The sequence below is a fragment of the Alternaria atra genome (genome assembly GCF_907166805.1).
Source record: "Alternaria atra isolate CS162 genome assembly, contig: 35, whole genome shotgun sequence".
NCBI lineage: Eukaryota > Fungi > Ascomycota > Dothideomycetes > Pleosporales > Pleosporaceae > Alternaria > Alternaria atra.
The window spans coordinates 451,749-464,736 of record NW_025091334.1 but is presented as its reverse complement, the minus strand read 5'-3'; the positions used below and the strand labels follow the sequence as shown (position 1 = coordinate 464,736).

The 12,988-nt window shown below is 49.3% G+C and overlaps 5 protein-coding genes across 5 annotated transcripts; 3 read left to right on the top strand and 2 right to left on the bottom strand.

Moving 5' to 3' along the window:
* Positions 1-13: 13 nt before the first annotated feature.
* Positions 14-2,382, bottom strand: ALTATR162_LOCUS11049 (uncharacterized protein; the record flags this gene model as incomplete). The annotated part of the gene is made up of 4 exons (XM_043318690.1): positions 14-709; positions 770-2,025; positions 2,074-2,154; positions 2,208-2,382. 4 exons carry the CDS (start codon positions 2,380-2,382, stop codon positions 14-16), a joined length of 2,208 nt encoding a protein of 735 aa, XP_043174625.1.
* A 279-nt stretch (positions 2,383-2,661) lies between these two features.
* On the bottom strand, positions 2,662-4,353 carry ALTATR162_LOCUS11048 (uncharacterized protein; the record flags this gene model as incomplete). Its single annotated transcript, XM_043318689.1, has 1 exon — positions 2,662-4,353. One exon carries the CDS (start codon positions 4,351-4,353, stop codon positions 2,662-2,664), a length of 1,692 nt encoding a protein of 563 aa, XP_043174624.1.
* A 624-nt stretch (positions 4,354-4,977) lies between these two features.
* On the top strand, positions 4,978-6,763 carry ALTATR162_LOCUS11047 (uncharacterized protein; the record flags this gene model as incomplete). Its single annotated transcript, XM_043318688.1, has 5 exons — positions 4,978-5,127; positions 5,177-5,367; positions 5,421-5,780; positions 5,845-6,335; positions 6,387-6,763. The coding sequence occupies 5 exons, from the start codon at positions 4,978-4,980 to the stop codon at positions 6,761-6,763; spliced, it is 1,569 nt and encodes a 522-aa protein (XP_043174623.1).
* A 279-nt stretch (positions 6,764-7,042) lies between these two features.
* ALTATR162_LOCUS11046 (uncharacterized protein) lies at positions 7,043-8,944 on the top strand (the record flags this gene model as incomplete). Its single annotated transcript, XM_043318687.1, has 1 exon — positions 7,043-8,944. One exon carries the CDS (start codon positions 7,043-7,045, stop codon positions 8,942-8,944), a length of 1,902 nt encoding a protein of 633 aa, XP_043174622.1.
* Positions 8,945-11,429: 2,485 nt separating this feature from the next.
* Positions 11,430-11,912, top strand: ALTATR162_LOCUS11045 (uncharacterized protein; the record flags this gene model as incomplete). Its single annotated transcript, XM_043318686.1, has 1 exon — positions 11,430-11,912. The coding sequence occupies one exon, from the start codon at positions 11,430-11,432 to the stop codon at positions 11,910-11,912; it is 483 nt and encodes a 160-aa protein (XP_043174621.1).
* Between the last annotated feature and the right edge of the window lie 1,076 nt (positions 11,913-12,988).

Genomic DNA, 12,988 nt, shown 5'->3' with positions numbered 1-12,988 from the left:
ATGAAAACGTGTGTTACCATGCATTCGGCCCAAGATCAAATGACGACGTAAACATACTACCATCGTCAAAAGCAATGATGCGGTCCATGTCCATGAAATCCTGATCGAGCATCGGCATAGTATTGAAGTCAGGGCTCAGTAAGGGCAAATCTACATCGGATAATGGAACAGTCGCCGCGTTATTCGGCCATGCTTGAAAAGACTGCGATGGCTCAATATTACCATCGCGATGGTTCATATCATTGGTATAGTCCATGACATTCAGTTGGTAAGAGTCGTCCGTTGAACACAGTTCATAGAGCCTCCGTAGCCGACGAGCGTACTGGATGAAAAGGTCCTCCTTCCCTGGTGGTACTTCGGAAAGGGCAATCCAACGTCTTGACGCTTCTTCCAGGCTATGCAGAAGGGACCAGAACTCGGACGCCAAATGGTTTCCACGCGTGTATCGCCAATGAGCTAAGAGTACTCGGGCCGCTATGAACAAGCAGAATGCGAATTGGCACCCAACAGGTGACAGGGCAGATGATTTTCCGAGGTACTTTTCCGTGATCGTTGCTATCTCGATTCCGGCGGTGTAGCAAGCCTCTGCGCTGCATGTGCTTGGTAATCGGCTTTGAAAGCCCCAATGCAAGGGTGGATAAGCGATGAGCTGATGTAGTAGTATCATGGATGCATTGTGTGTAATATGAGCGGTGGTGAGGTTTGGGTCCTATTAAAGATAAATCAGTGTCTTACATCCACTGTCTGCTCGGCAGCTTAAGAAACCTACCATCAACGGAACGTGTCGGGTCAAGTTAGGATTGGCCTTCCATTTCTGAGGTAGCAACATCTTCCAATGTACTAGCCGAAGATCTAGCTCTTTGAAACGAGTGAGCCAAGAACTAATCTCGTCCTGGTCGCGGATATTGACTTTCTGCTGGAGAAAATAGCTCATCACGCGGCTCATGGACTCCGTTGCTTCGATGTTGTACGCAAGAGCGCCGACAGTCGACATGTCTGCTACCATGTTTTGTCCCATGTCTATCGATTGGGTTGGCCCTACTGGGCCATGCGTCGCAGTCTCGGTGGCAGTCGGCTGCTCGATGGGAGAAGTTAATCGTGTGATGAAGCCAATTGGATTACCGATACGCCCTTTTGACTTGTCCCAAATACCAAAGTAAGGCGTCAAGACAGGATTCTGCTTTCGCCACAAGTGTCCGTCGCAGGGCAGCCTACGGTACACGTCATCTGAGGTCAGACTCGTGTTCCATCCCATCGTTACTGAGCAGAAACGATCCAGGAGGAAAATATTCCAGAAGACTCTTCGCCTTTCTTCGATATCCGTCCAGTCATTGGTGTTTTGTAGACATGCGAATGGTTGGAAAAAGGGGCGAAGCTCACCGTCCTCCTGCTCCTGTGCTAAGCCCATGTACTCAACGGTACGTGTCATGGAACCGATGATAGACCATGCGTTCGCTGCCTTTCCGTTCCCAATATCATCGAAAGCGAGTATCGTCAGTGCTTGGAGATTCTCGAGTGATAAAGTCTCCATGGCTGTGCATACAATATACATACGCGCTTGTTGCATATTCTCCTTTCGTGCACCAGGCACAAATTTAGAAGCGGCTAAGATCATAGCGTGAAGAATGACCAGGAGTTGTCTGCGCTGGGTTCCAGCGTGGAAACGTTGTAGAAATCTTGCTTGATGTATCATAGGGATCCAGGGATGAATATGAGAGAAGTACGCTGCTATGATTGCTCCAAGCGTTTGAGGCTCTGGTAGAGAAGGCGTTCCATCCACACTAGATGTAGCGGTACTCTCGTCGTCGTCGTCGTCGTCATCTGCTAGCCGTCTTCGCTTATTCCTTTTCTCGTGCTGTGCTGGGATGGCAGGATTTTGAATTGATGAACCATTGGTCAATCTTGGTAGTTCTTTGGCTAGAAGAGCCAATATGCTCTGAGCTGCTGACTCGCCTTGCGGCGTGCTGTAATGACCACATTGCTCAAAACTAGACTGGTGCTCGCTAAAGCGCCGCTCTAGATTATCTGCGAGATATCAGAACCAGGGACGCTAGTATACACGGTAAATATTACCAAGTCGTCTATGTATAGTCTCTACAGCTCCGGGTTTCAGCCCTGGCTTGACACGCTTGGACTCATAAACGCATTTGACACCTAGTAAAGTTAAGCACAGGGAAAATTGACCATGTCGGCGTTAAAGACTGTACCTGTCCTCTTGCAGTACAAACAATCCGGCTTGTCTCTTGAACAGCGAAGTTTCGCTTTTCGGCACGAGTTGCAAGCCAAGCCATCTGACGGGCCAAGAGCTTGCTGCAGGTTGCGCTCGGGTGGTCCATTCTCGGATGGTTCCTTCAGCATCTGCACGGGACTAACGTCTGACATAATAAGTGATGATGCTTTTACTAAAAGTTGAGGCTACTAAAAGTTGAGGCAACCAAAAGCCATATATAGGTAATTCGTCCGAAGTGCCGATCAAGATAACCCGATAGACCGAGCGGGCAGCTGGGGTTCTCCGCATCCGTCAACAAGCACTAGTGCTGCAACCGAGTCAGTAGTAATGCGAAGCTTGCCATGTCCTGACATCATCTGCCACACCATGGTTATCTTGATAAGGACTTGAAGAAGTAGTTTCTGTTCGCGCCAGCTAAAGTGTCTAATGGTTTAAACTAATCCCATTCGTGCCAACCTATTTCCGAATTCCACCAGATAGTAATCTCCATAAACTAACCCATGGTTTGCGTACCGGTTCCGCGCATTGGTATTGTTGTTCGCTGTTCCAAACTTCAACATCCCGTCGAAACGATATCCTGCTACTGTCTCTTCCGCACTAATGTGATGATATGAGCCAGTTACGAGGCGAGCCCTCTCCGGTGCCAACGCAAATTTGAGTGTGTCTTGGACTATGCGCAATGCAGTGTTCTGGAACCTCAGTGACAAGCTTGTCACTCCGATACCTGCCAAAGCTTGCGATAATAATAGCATTCCGTTAGCGGCAATAGTGCCAGCAGAAGAGTCGCGCAACGGAGCGTTCTCATCCTCGACGGGTGCGTCAAAGTCCCAGAGAGGCACATAGCGGGCGTGATACACGCATGTAGGCGCCGTTTCCAAGCGATATATGAAATATTCTGCTAGTCCGCAAGCTGCTTGCAGGAACCGGTGGTCTCTTGTCCACATGTACGTCTCTGCGTATCCAAGTATACCCCATGCCTGGCCACGGCTCCACGTCGAATCGTGCTCGTAGCCTTGTGCTGTCAATCGCTGCTTCAAGTTTCCCGTTTTCGGATCGATGTTGGCGACGTGGCAACTCGAGTACCATTGGCCTCTGTATGCATCCTTAGACAAAGACAGGACTGGTTCAGGTCGCAGATGGCTTCGCAACAGTGTAATCGCATGAGCAGTGGCGATATTCGCAAGTCTTGCGTCTTGTGCATGATATGCTGCATAGTACAACAGCTCAAGGTTGCACACGCTGTCGATGATAACAATCATGTTATCGCCTTGGTCAAGTATTTCTATATCTTTCTTCTTCAGCAGGTCCCAGCTCCTGATGGCGCCGGCTGTAGGCACGTATCGTGTCGCTAAACTCCGTGCAGCGCGGGTGATAGAATCCAAACTGCATTGATTACCAAAGAGTTCCCAATCAGCACGGAGCGCCGGCATGACGATGAAACCAATATCATGGGTGTCAATCCGTTCGTCCATACCTCGAATTGGTTCGGCCCAGGTGCGACATAAAATCGTCAGCTGGCTTCTTAGACGTTCGAGGTCGATTGAACTCGAGAGATGCATATGATGTGGGTATCTGATGAGTCTCTCTAACATGCTGTACATGGTGCCCGGAAAGAAGCCACATGTCCAGAAGTCCGCTTCTCGTAGGCTGTAGCTACCATCGTGACCGCTTTGCTGTGGGACGATCTCTGGAAATGCCACAGGAAGCGATGTCAGAGCAGCTTGTGCGGTTCGGAAGACCTTGGCCATGATATTCTCAGTGAAGAGCTCGGCCACGAGGTCAGCTATCGCTATGCTCGAGGCGAAGTGATCGGTTGCGTAATCCAGGTTCCCACTCTCTGAGGGCGGCGCACTACTACTAGGTGTCGTTGTTCCAGGCTCAGATGTGTTTCCCTCAACGCTGCTTCCCGAAGACTGTACGCTCGCTGCCGGCACGATGTCTCTCGTAAGAGCGAGGCTGATTTTCTCTGGGATATTCCCGCGGATCTCTTCTTCCACTTGCTTGGTCAGCAAGGACTCTTCTTTGGACTTCGATCTTCCCGCCGGTGTAGTCCGGGCAGACCATGGCGGCTCGGGCGACGATACGTCTTGTGTGCCATTGAGGTCTTCTGTGAGTCGATCCATTAGATCACTTCGAGGTCTCGCAGTTGAGTCGCTGTTGGACCTTCAATTTTATGGGGGATGGTTTCCTTTCGTGCGATGTGTGCAGTGGACTTGACCTGATTGTCCGTGATGAGAAACTATCAGTTCGACGATAGAACAGTCCCCCAACGAATGGGATATGGATGCTAAGTACATATTCATAACAGTAACTTGGCGTTGAAGTTTCGGGATAAGAGAACGCGAGATGCCAATGGTCCGAGAATATGTGTCGGAAGAGAGGTACAATGATTCTAGTGTTCGCAATAGCCCGAAGCCCGCTGCCAAGGACCCGAAACGAAGCCAGCGCAGCCCCACAGCCTTGCAATTGGATCCCGACTAGGTGCATGCTGCGTTCTTTACCCCATGGGGCAGCGCCACAACCCGCGGGGTATGCAGCACCAAGGAACATCGACCGACACGACAGGCAAAGAAAGAAAAGCCAGAATTGCAAGGACTTGGTTTTTGCACAAAGCTAATCGCAGAGCTCACAATACTTAAACCTAAGAGGAGGCCAACTTGTTGATAAGTACTTGTATTGTAGCAGTACTTCTGCTGTCCACGTATCAAAACTACGCCCATTTCCTCGCTCAGCAGCGTCCAAAAACAATGCCGCCCTCTCAAGATGAGATTAGGGTTGTGGATGCTGACGGTCAACGCAACCCGATTGTTATGGTCAACGGCAAAGAAGTCATCGTGAGCTCTGCGACCGAGAAGCCGAACCGCTCTTTCTGGGTTGCTTGGATGTACATTTTTGACGTGCGTCTATTTGGAGTAAATAATCGGACTGCTTGCTGATTGCGTGTAGTGGTACCCTAGTCACTACTCTCCGGAAGAAAAGAAACTAGTAAGGAAACTTGACTGCATCTTGCTCACTCTGTGCTGCCTTTGCTTCTACATAAAATGGCTTGACCAGAACGCACTTAATACTGCGTATTGGTCTGGTATGCGCGAAGAATTGGCCATCAAGGGCAACGAATATTCACTCTTCGGAACCTTGTAAGTACCGTGATTGCTAGTTCGTCACAAAGAGGATTGCTAACACCATCCAGTTACAATATCGGCTACATGATCTTCGAGATACCAAGCATGTTGATAATATCTCGCCCAAAGCTTGCTCGCTACTACGTCCCAACTATGGAGGTTGCCTGGTCTATCTTAACTTTCACGCAATCTCGCTTGAGCAGCGTACCGCAAATTTATGGTCTCCGGTTCCTCCTCGGTGTTCTCGAAACACCCGCCTCGACTGGTTCTATCTATCTTCTAACGTCATGGTACCGCTCTGATGAGGTTTTCAAGCGCGCTGGAGTCTGGTATGTCTCAAGTAACGCTGGCGCCATGTTCAGCGGTTACCTACAGGCCGCTGCCCACAAAAACCTCAACGGAGTTCACGGCATGTCAGGTTGGCGCTGGTAAGTTGTGATAGTAAGAAAAAGGTGTGAGACACACACTAACTTCATACTTCAACTCCTGTAGGCTGTTCATAATCGACGGGTCTATCTCGCTGCCTATTGGTCTTGCTGGCTTCTTCTTGTACCCCGGGCTTCCCACCAGTCCTAAGGTCTGGTGGCTGACAGAAGACGAGAGGAGGCTAGCTGTCGCACGCATGCAGAGCCAGGGTACGAAACAGAGTTCAAAAATCGGAAAACGTATGCTCAAGCGTGTATTCACTCATTGGCATTTCTACGTCGCGGTCTTGACATACGTCTTTTTCCAATGCACAAGCTACGTTGGTGGCCAGATGCAAGCTTGGCTAAAGAAAGAAGCTGATCTCAACGGAACCTACACCATCGAAGAGATCAACCTTATTCCTACTGGTGTTCAGGGTCTTGCTATCGTTTGCGGCATTTTCATCACTAGTTTGGTGATGATATATCCGATGTGGATCGTTTTCTCGGTCGTCACGGCAATCCTGCTCTTCGCAAATGTGTGCCTTCGAGTATGGTACATTCCGCTTGGTCTTCACTGTGAGTAACGTCAACTATCGCGCGCGACAGACATGGCTGACATCTCTAAAGTCACTTGCTACTACCTGCTGGGTCTCACGTCCTGTGTAACCCCCATCCTCTTCCCGTGGGTGAACATGATAATGAAGGACGACAACGAAGCACGAAGCTTCACTACTGGTGCTATGATGACTATCGGCTGGGCCTTCTTCTCCTTCTATCCGATCACCGTATTTCCTATCCTGGAGGCGCCGCAATGGACAAAAGGCTATACTGTCAATATTGTCTTCATCATATGCTACTGGGCGCTCTTCATGATTGGACAGTATCTCTGGCGTCGCGAAGAGAAAACCAGGAAGTTTGACATTAACAGGCCCGAGGGCGAGGACGAGCTCGAAAAGTCAGAGGCGGTGTATGTCGAGGTTGCGGACGGCAAGGCAACGAAGTAAAGCAGGGCCTGAGGTCACGAGAAGACTGGTGTTCGCTATTGTTTAGGTGTATAAGTGGGTGCAATGATCATGTATGTATCAACGCTAGGAACTCGGAAAACGCCCATGTTACCACGTCGCAACTTCGGGCTATCTTCGCGACATATTTGTCCGAAGCGGGGAGCTACTGAATTATAAAGCATAACAGTTTGTTCTAGAGGACATGAATTGAGACCGCATTTGTGTGATCGACTTAATTAGTTCACGTGGCTCTGCACAATCATCAACATCAACATCAACATGGCGCCCCTTCCTGGATTCTCCGACAACCAATTCCGCACACACGACGACATCATACGTGCAGCTATCGCACTCACTAACCCCTTGGAACAATATAAATCCCCTAGACATGCACGGATAAAGATTGCGACATGCACAGGTGCAGGCTTCAGCGAAACAGCAGCCCAACTCGAAGGCTTCGCGCGACCGCTGTGGGTCGTCGCTGACTTACTCCGCCTCCAGCAACATGACAACAAGACCATAAGTGCCTCTTCGGAAATTGCATTGGAGTCATGGATAATCGGAATCCGAGCTGGAACCGACCCGAGAAGTCCGGAATACTGGGGCGATCTTTCTGATTTTGATCAGCGCATGGTGGAGATGGAGTCTATCGCTTTTGCGCTGCTGGCAAATCCCACCGCGTTCTCTTTCGAAACTGATTCAACTACACGATCCAATCTCGTTGCATGGCTTCGGCAGATCAATGGACCCGACATGCCTCAGAGCAATTGGTTGTGGTTCCGTGTATTGGTAAACCTCGCGCTGGTCAAGACGCTCCACGTCCCCATAGATGAAGTGAAAGTACACATCGATACGAGCTTGGAAACACTGGACGAATTCGACATTGGAGAAGGGTGGTCTTCGGACGGCCCCTGGTGCGAACAAAGGAAGCAGGCCGATTACTACAGCGGGAGTTTTGCGATACAGTTTGCACAACTTCTCTACGTCCGCTTTGCCCCAGAATACGATCCAGCTCGTACATCCAAATATATAGAGCAAGCTCACCAATTTGGGACAGAGTACTGGAGGTACTTCGCTCCGGACGGTTCAGCGATCCCATTTGGACGAAGCCTGACGTATCGATTCGCGTTCGCGGCATTCTGGGCAGCCATCGCACTCACAGGTCTTGAGCTACCTGCTCCAGTTCACGAGGTGGGGACGGTGAAGGGTTTACTACTGAGGCACCTGAGGTGGTGGGCGAAGCAACCGCACATTTTTAATACCGACGGTACACCAAACATCGGGTTTGTGTACCCGAACATGTACGTTGCCGAGAATTACAACTCCCCACAATCAGTTTATTGGTGCCTTAAAAGCTTCCTAGTCCTCGGACTTGATGATAAGGTTGCATTCTGGCAGGCAGAAGAGTTGCCTCATCCGAAAACTCTCGAGGCTGCTACACACCACGACAAGGAGATCAGCGACATCAAGCTTCTATGGCCCCCACGCCAGATACTTTGCAACACTCAAGCGCACACATTCTTGCTCTCTTCGGGGCAGTCTACAAATAAAGGGTTCAAGGCACGTGAAGCCAAGTACGGGAAGTTCGCCTACTCCTCTTCCTTTGGCTTTAGCGTACCCTGCGGTCCGTCACTGGAACAGATAGCACCAGATTCCACGCTGGCTGTTTCACTCGAACCGGAGGAAGACGACTGGAAGGTACGATGGAACCCACATGATGTCGAGGCCGGAGAGTTTCACATAGAGGCGTGCAAGGACACGGTACCCATCTTAATGAGTCGCTGGAAGCCATGGAATAAACGCAACTTGGTCATAGAATCGCTCCTTGTACCACCCATACGAAGGTGGCCTGGATGGAGCCTGAGATTACACTGCGTGAAGTGGACATCATGCCTCTTGATGGAGGAAACACTGCAAATAGTGGATGGTGGTTTTGCGGCGAGTGCGCAGGCAGCAGGAAACGTCTCTATCTTTGAGCAGCCATGTGCAGAATTTCCTCCTGGAATTGAAGATAACAGGACATCGTTCGGATGGTGGAAAGACCATGAAAGCGCTTTCGTACTTTCAGAGTCGGGAGGAAGTGGTGTTGTCGACTTGACAGATCTTTGCATGCGTAACACTACAGTGAAGGCGTTTGTTGAGAGCAATGCGACGGTCGTTCGCGCAGACCCTAACACGTAAGTTCTACTTCCTGTATAGCTATTAAAAGGCACAGTCCGGCTGTTGCAAGGCAGATGCATTGAGAAGTATAACGATAACTAATGCTGACCTTACACAGAAATCTCATCGCGCAACGCAGCCTCATACCGGCTATGCAACATAAGATCATTGCGAGAGGGGAATATGTTGCCTATATCTTCGTGACGGGCGTATTTGCAGTGGATGCTAAGAATGACTTGAATGTTAAAGATATATGGCAGATGTGGCGCGATCGACCTTCGAGAGAAATCCTCGAAATGTGCGAAAGAAAGTGGGCAGAGTATACAAAATCTTGATCCGCAGGCTCTTGGTGTTAGGGCAAAGAACTCATTCGTGGTAAAGAGTCATAATCAGATTGCCCATGTGGCAAGAGAGCTTCGATCTCAAACAGGCAGCTACACATGACTGTCAAGAGGGCCGCTTGTAGGCATGGTACATGATATCTTAAGACCGTAAGCGGCATTGACTCTACGATGGAGTTCATCGATCCAACACCTGAAATACCACGATGGATACAAATCACCACTGAATGCCCCCCAGTCACAGTCAGATTCTCGATGATCCTTTATAGCAGCGGCCTGGTACGCTCATGATGCACGTGACGTTCATATCATTGCCCACTGCTCTTTAGCACTGGAAACGTGTACAACACCCTCTACACGATATCGTTACTAATGACTCCTCAGTACAACATTGTTTTGCCCCTTATCAATCGAACACCTGATCTTGTCGCGACACTAATCCGGACACTCCCTGCAGTGCTGCCCGCGGTATGGTATATGTCCGAAAGTCCGGCAAGGTACGGCCCTTCTATTACTGATGCTGTGATGCCCGTCGGCTCTAGGGCCGCACTTTGGACACGTCGCAAGCCGTTGACTCCACTCTCATAACTGTACGATCGAACACCAAGCCGGGGTCGTTCTATCCGACCTTGCTCGACGACGAAAAACGGCCGTACTAGCCTATTCTTATATCGTCTCAGCGTTGCGCGCACTAGGTAGGTATCGACTCGCATAGATACGGCAATGGCAAGAGACTATGAAGACATACGACCCGGAAATTGAAGTGCTAGTGGACTAAGTTGCACTAAGCATAAGTGTCTGTGAAGAATATCAATGCACAAGATCACAAAATAGACGTTCACTTTTTCTTTCCCATAGGTCATAAAACCTCTACGGTCTCTCCATTGTTGAAGATTAGATGGCCTTCTGTTCTTCTAATTACTAGCGCAGACCTCTGAATGAAAAGCGAAGGTACTACGCGTGCCTTCTGCGCCTACTAAAATCTTCTTTTTCATCGTTACAAAGCGCTTTTATAAGCTTCCATCCGTACGGCAGAAGTTCTATCAGCGCTTAGGGATGAGTGCTTTAAGTGCCGCATTGACAACGGTAGTCCTGCTAAACAGCGCGTCCAGGATATGGAATCTCACCAAGAATCATTGGGCTGCCCGCACTACTGGGCTGCCTATCATTATCTGCCCATATGATCCTGATAGTGTAAGTAATGATTTCTTCTTCTTTTTCTTCTTCTTCTTCTTCTTCTCACTCTTCTCACTCTTCTCACTCTTCTCACTCTTCTCATTCTTCTCACTCTTCTCACTCTTCTCACTCTTCTCACTCTTCTCACAAAGAGGACCTACATATATATCATCCGATGTGCAGCTATGCTTATTTCCCTATGCCTTTACTTCAACCTATAACTAATCGTGCTATCAGGTATTCTGGGCCATTTTCTCTGTTCCCCTTCGCCCATTGCTCCTATACATACCTCCCAGTAGTATTTTCGCGACCGTGGAGCTCAGCATTTGGGGCTGGGAGTTTCGCAATAAAGCAGCCGTACACGAGAGGCTTGGGCCTGTGTTTCTCTTTGTGACTACAGGCCTTAACAGACTTGTGTGTGCAGATCCATCCATTGCTCGTACTATAATGTCTAGGCGCAAAGACTTCGTTCATCTTGACATCACCACTAAGGCCATGGGGCTTTTGGGTGCAAACATCGTGACAGTAAGAAGTGACTTTATATTCCGTGCTTTACTTTATCCAAGAACGTTGGCACAACTTGTACAGCTGAATCTCCGGATTGTGTATTGACAGCTGACTTTAGCTCAAAGGCACAAGATGAATCATGGTCCCGCCAACGCCGTATCGTTGCCCCAGCTTTGAACGAGCGCGTTAGCCCGGAGGTGTGGAAAGTGAGTGTAGATCAAGCATCTTCTCTCGTTCATCTCCTACTCTCACCATCCTCGACCTGTGTTCCTGGGGAGTCAGAGAAAATAGTTCCTGGTTTTCGCATGGTTGCTATAAACGTGCTTTCCCGTATCGCATATGGCCATAGCAAGTCTTATTCTCAGGGCCCATCACCAAGCCTACTATCTGCTGACACTTCCTACCTGGATGCTATTTCACTGGTCACTGAACATCTCATCATAGCTGAATTTCTCCCCGCTAGTATTTTGAGGCTACCTATAATGCCGCAACTACTCCAGCGACTGGGAGCGGCATTGAAGCGGCTTCCAGATCTCACTCGAGCTATGCTCGATCGAGAGCGTAACGAGAGCATTCATGCTCCGCAAGCTCTGGGGCGGATGATCAAGGATCCAAAGAGTACCCCGGAGACCATCATGAAGACACTGGTTCGGCTCTCTGAACAGGAAATGGAACGAAGCGATGAGTCAGATCCAACCCCATCCGGACGGACCAGCACAACGTATCTGACGGAGGAAGAAATTGCAGGAAACCTCTTTATCTTCACTGCCGCTGGATTTGATACATCTGCCAACACATTGTGCTATGCGATCGCTCTCCTCGCAGCAAACCCAGAGTGGCAAACCTGGATCCAAATAGGAATCGATACAGTACTTGGAGAAGACAATCTGTTGTTATCAGACTACGAGATGGTGTTTCCGGAATTAATACGGTGCTTGGCTGTCATGGTAGTGACCCGTGGTTAGTCTGCTCGCGTTCCTTGAGCGAGCAGCGGCTTGTTGATTAAGGTTGGTTCTTTTAGCTAACCATTCGGTCTTTCAGCTAAAGACCCTTCGCCTTTTTCCTCCGGTTACTCTTTTGATGCGATCTACAACAGCGCCACAGACCCTCCGCTATGCAGACAGCTCTTTCCATCTTGACGCTCCCTCCGCTTTCCACGTGAATACAATGGCTCTGCACACATCCAGTTTGACATGGGGTCCAGACGCTTTGGCTTTCAACCCTGCAAGATGGCTTTTGACTAACGGACCACAAGCCACAATTTTCACGCCACCACAAGGCACGTTCCTTCCTTGGTCTATCGGTCCGCGGACCTGCCCTGGGCAAAAGATGTTACAGGTAGAATTTGTAGCGATAATTGCCACGCTGTTCGGTCAGTGTAGCCCTAGGCCTATTGGTAAAGCTAGCGAAAGTGCGCAGCAGGCTAGTCAGCGACTGCTAGACTCGTTGCAGGACAGTCAACATATACTAACGCCGCAGATAAACAGACCAGAGGATGTAGCTATACAATGGGTTAGACGAGAGCCAAACTCAGGGTGAGGAGAGTACTCGATTGCCCTGCGAAGCAGGGCTATTGAACTTAGAACGTATACAGTGCCCGTGCGCCATGTGAGCCAGTTCGCCGTGTGAGCCACCCCAACAATATTCGAGCGTCTAGACAGATAAGGCTGTAGAACGCCACACAATAGCTATTATCGCGAGATTTCTTAGTATATTAATCTATAAATGTATTAGAAGCTTCCTATCTTCTTATATCTCGCTAGTGTCTTAATGTTGCGGCCGCGTGCGCTAATTTTTTAGTAGGGGAGACGCAGCTAGAGGACCAGCGTTAGCACGACTTGCTGCAGCTACAACACAACGACGCTTTGTTAGATTTTAGCTAGCTTTATGTAAGGCTTTTCGCTTACTATTATTTAGTGTATCGCCAGATTTTACTGCAGTTGCAGCGTCGCGATGCTGCTTTTTAAGCGCCCGTTCTACAGCGAGTTCTGCAGGGTACGCTTTCTTAGCCTTACAACGCTCCTTAGTAGCATATTAATAA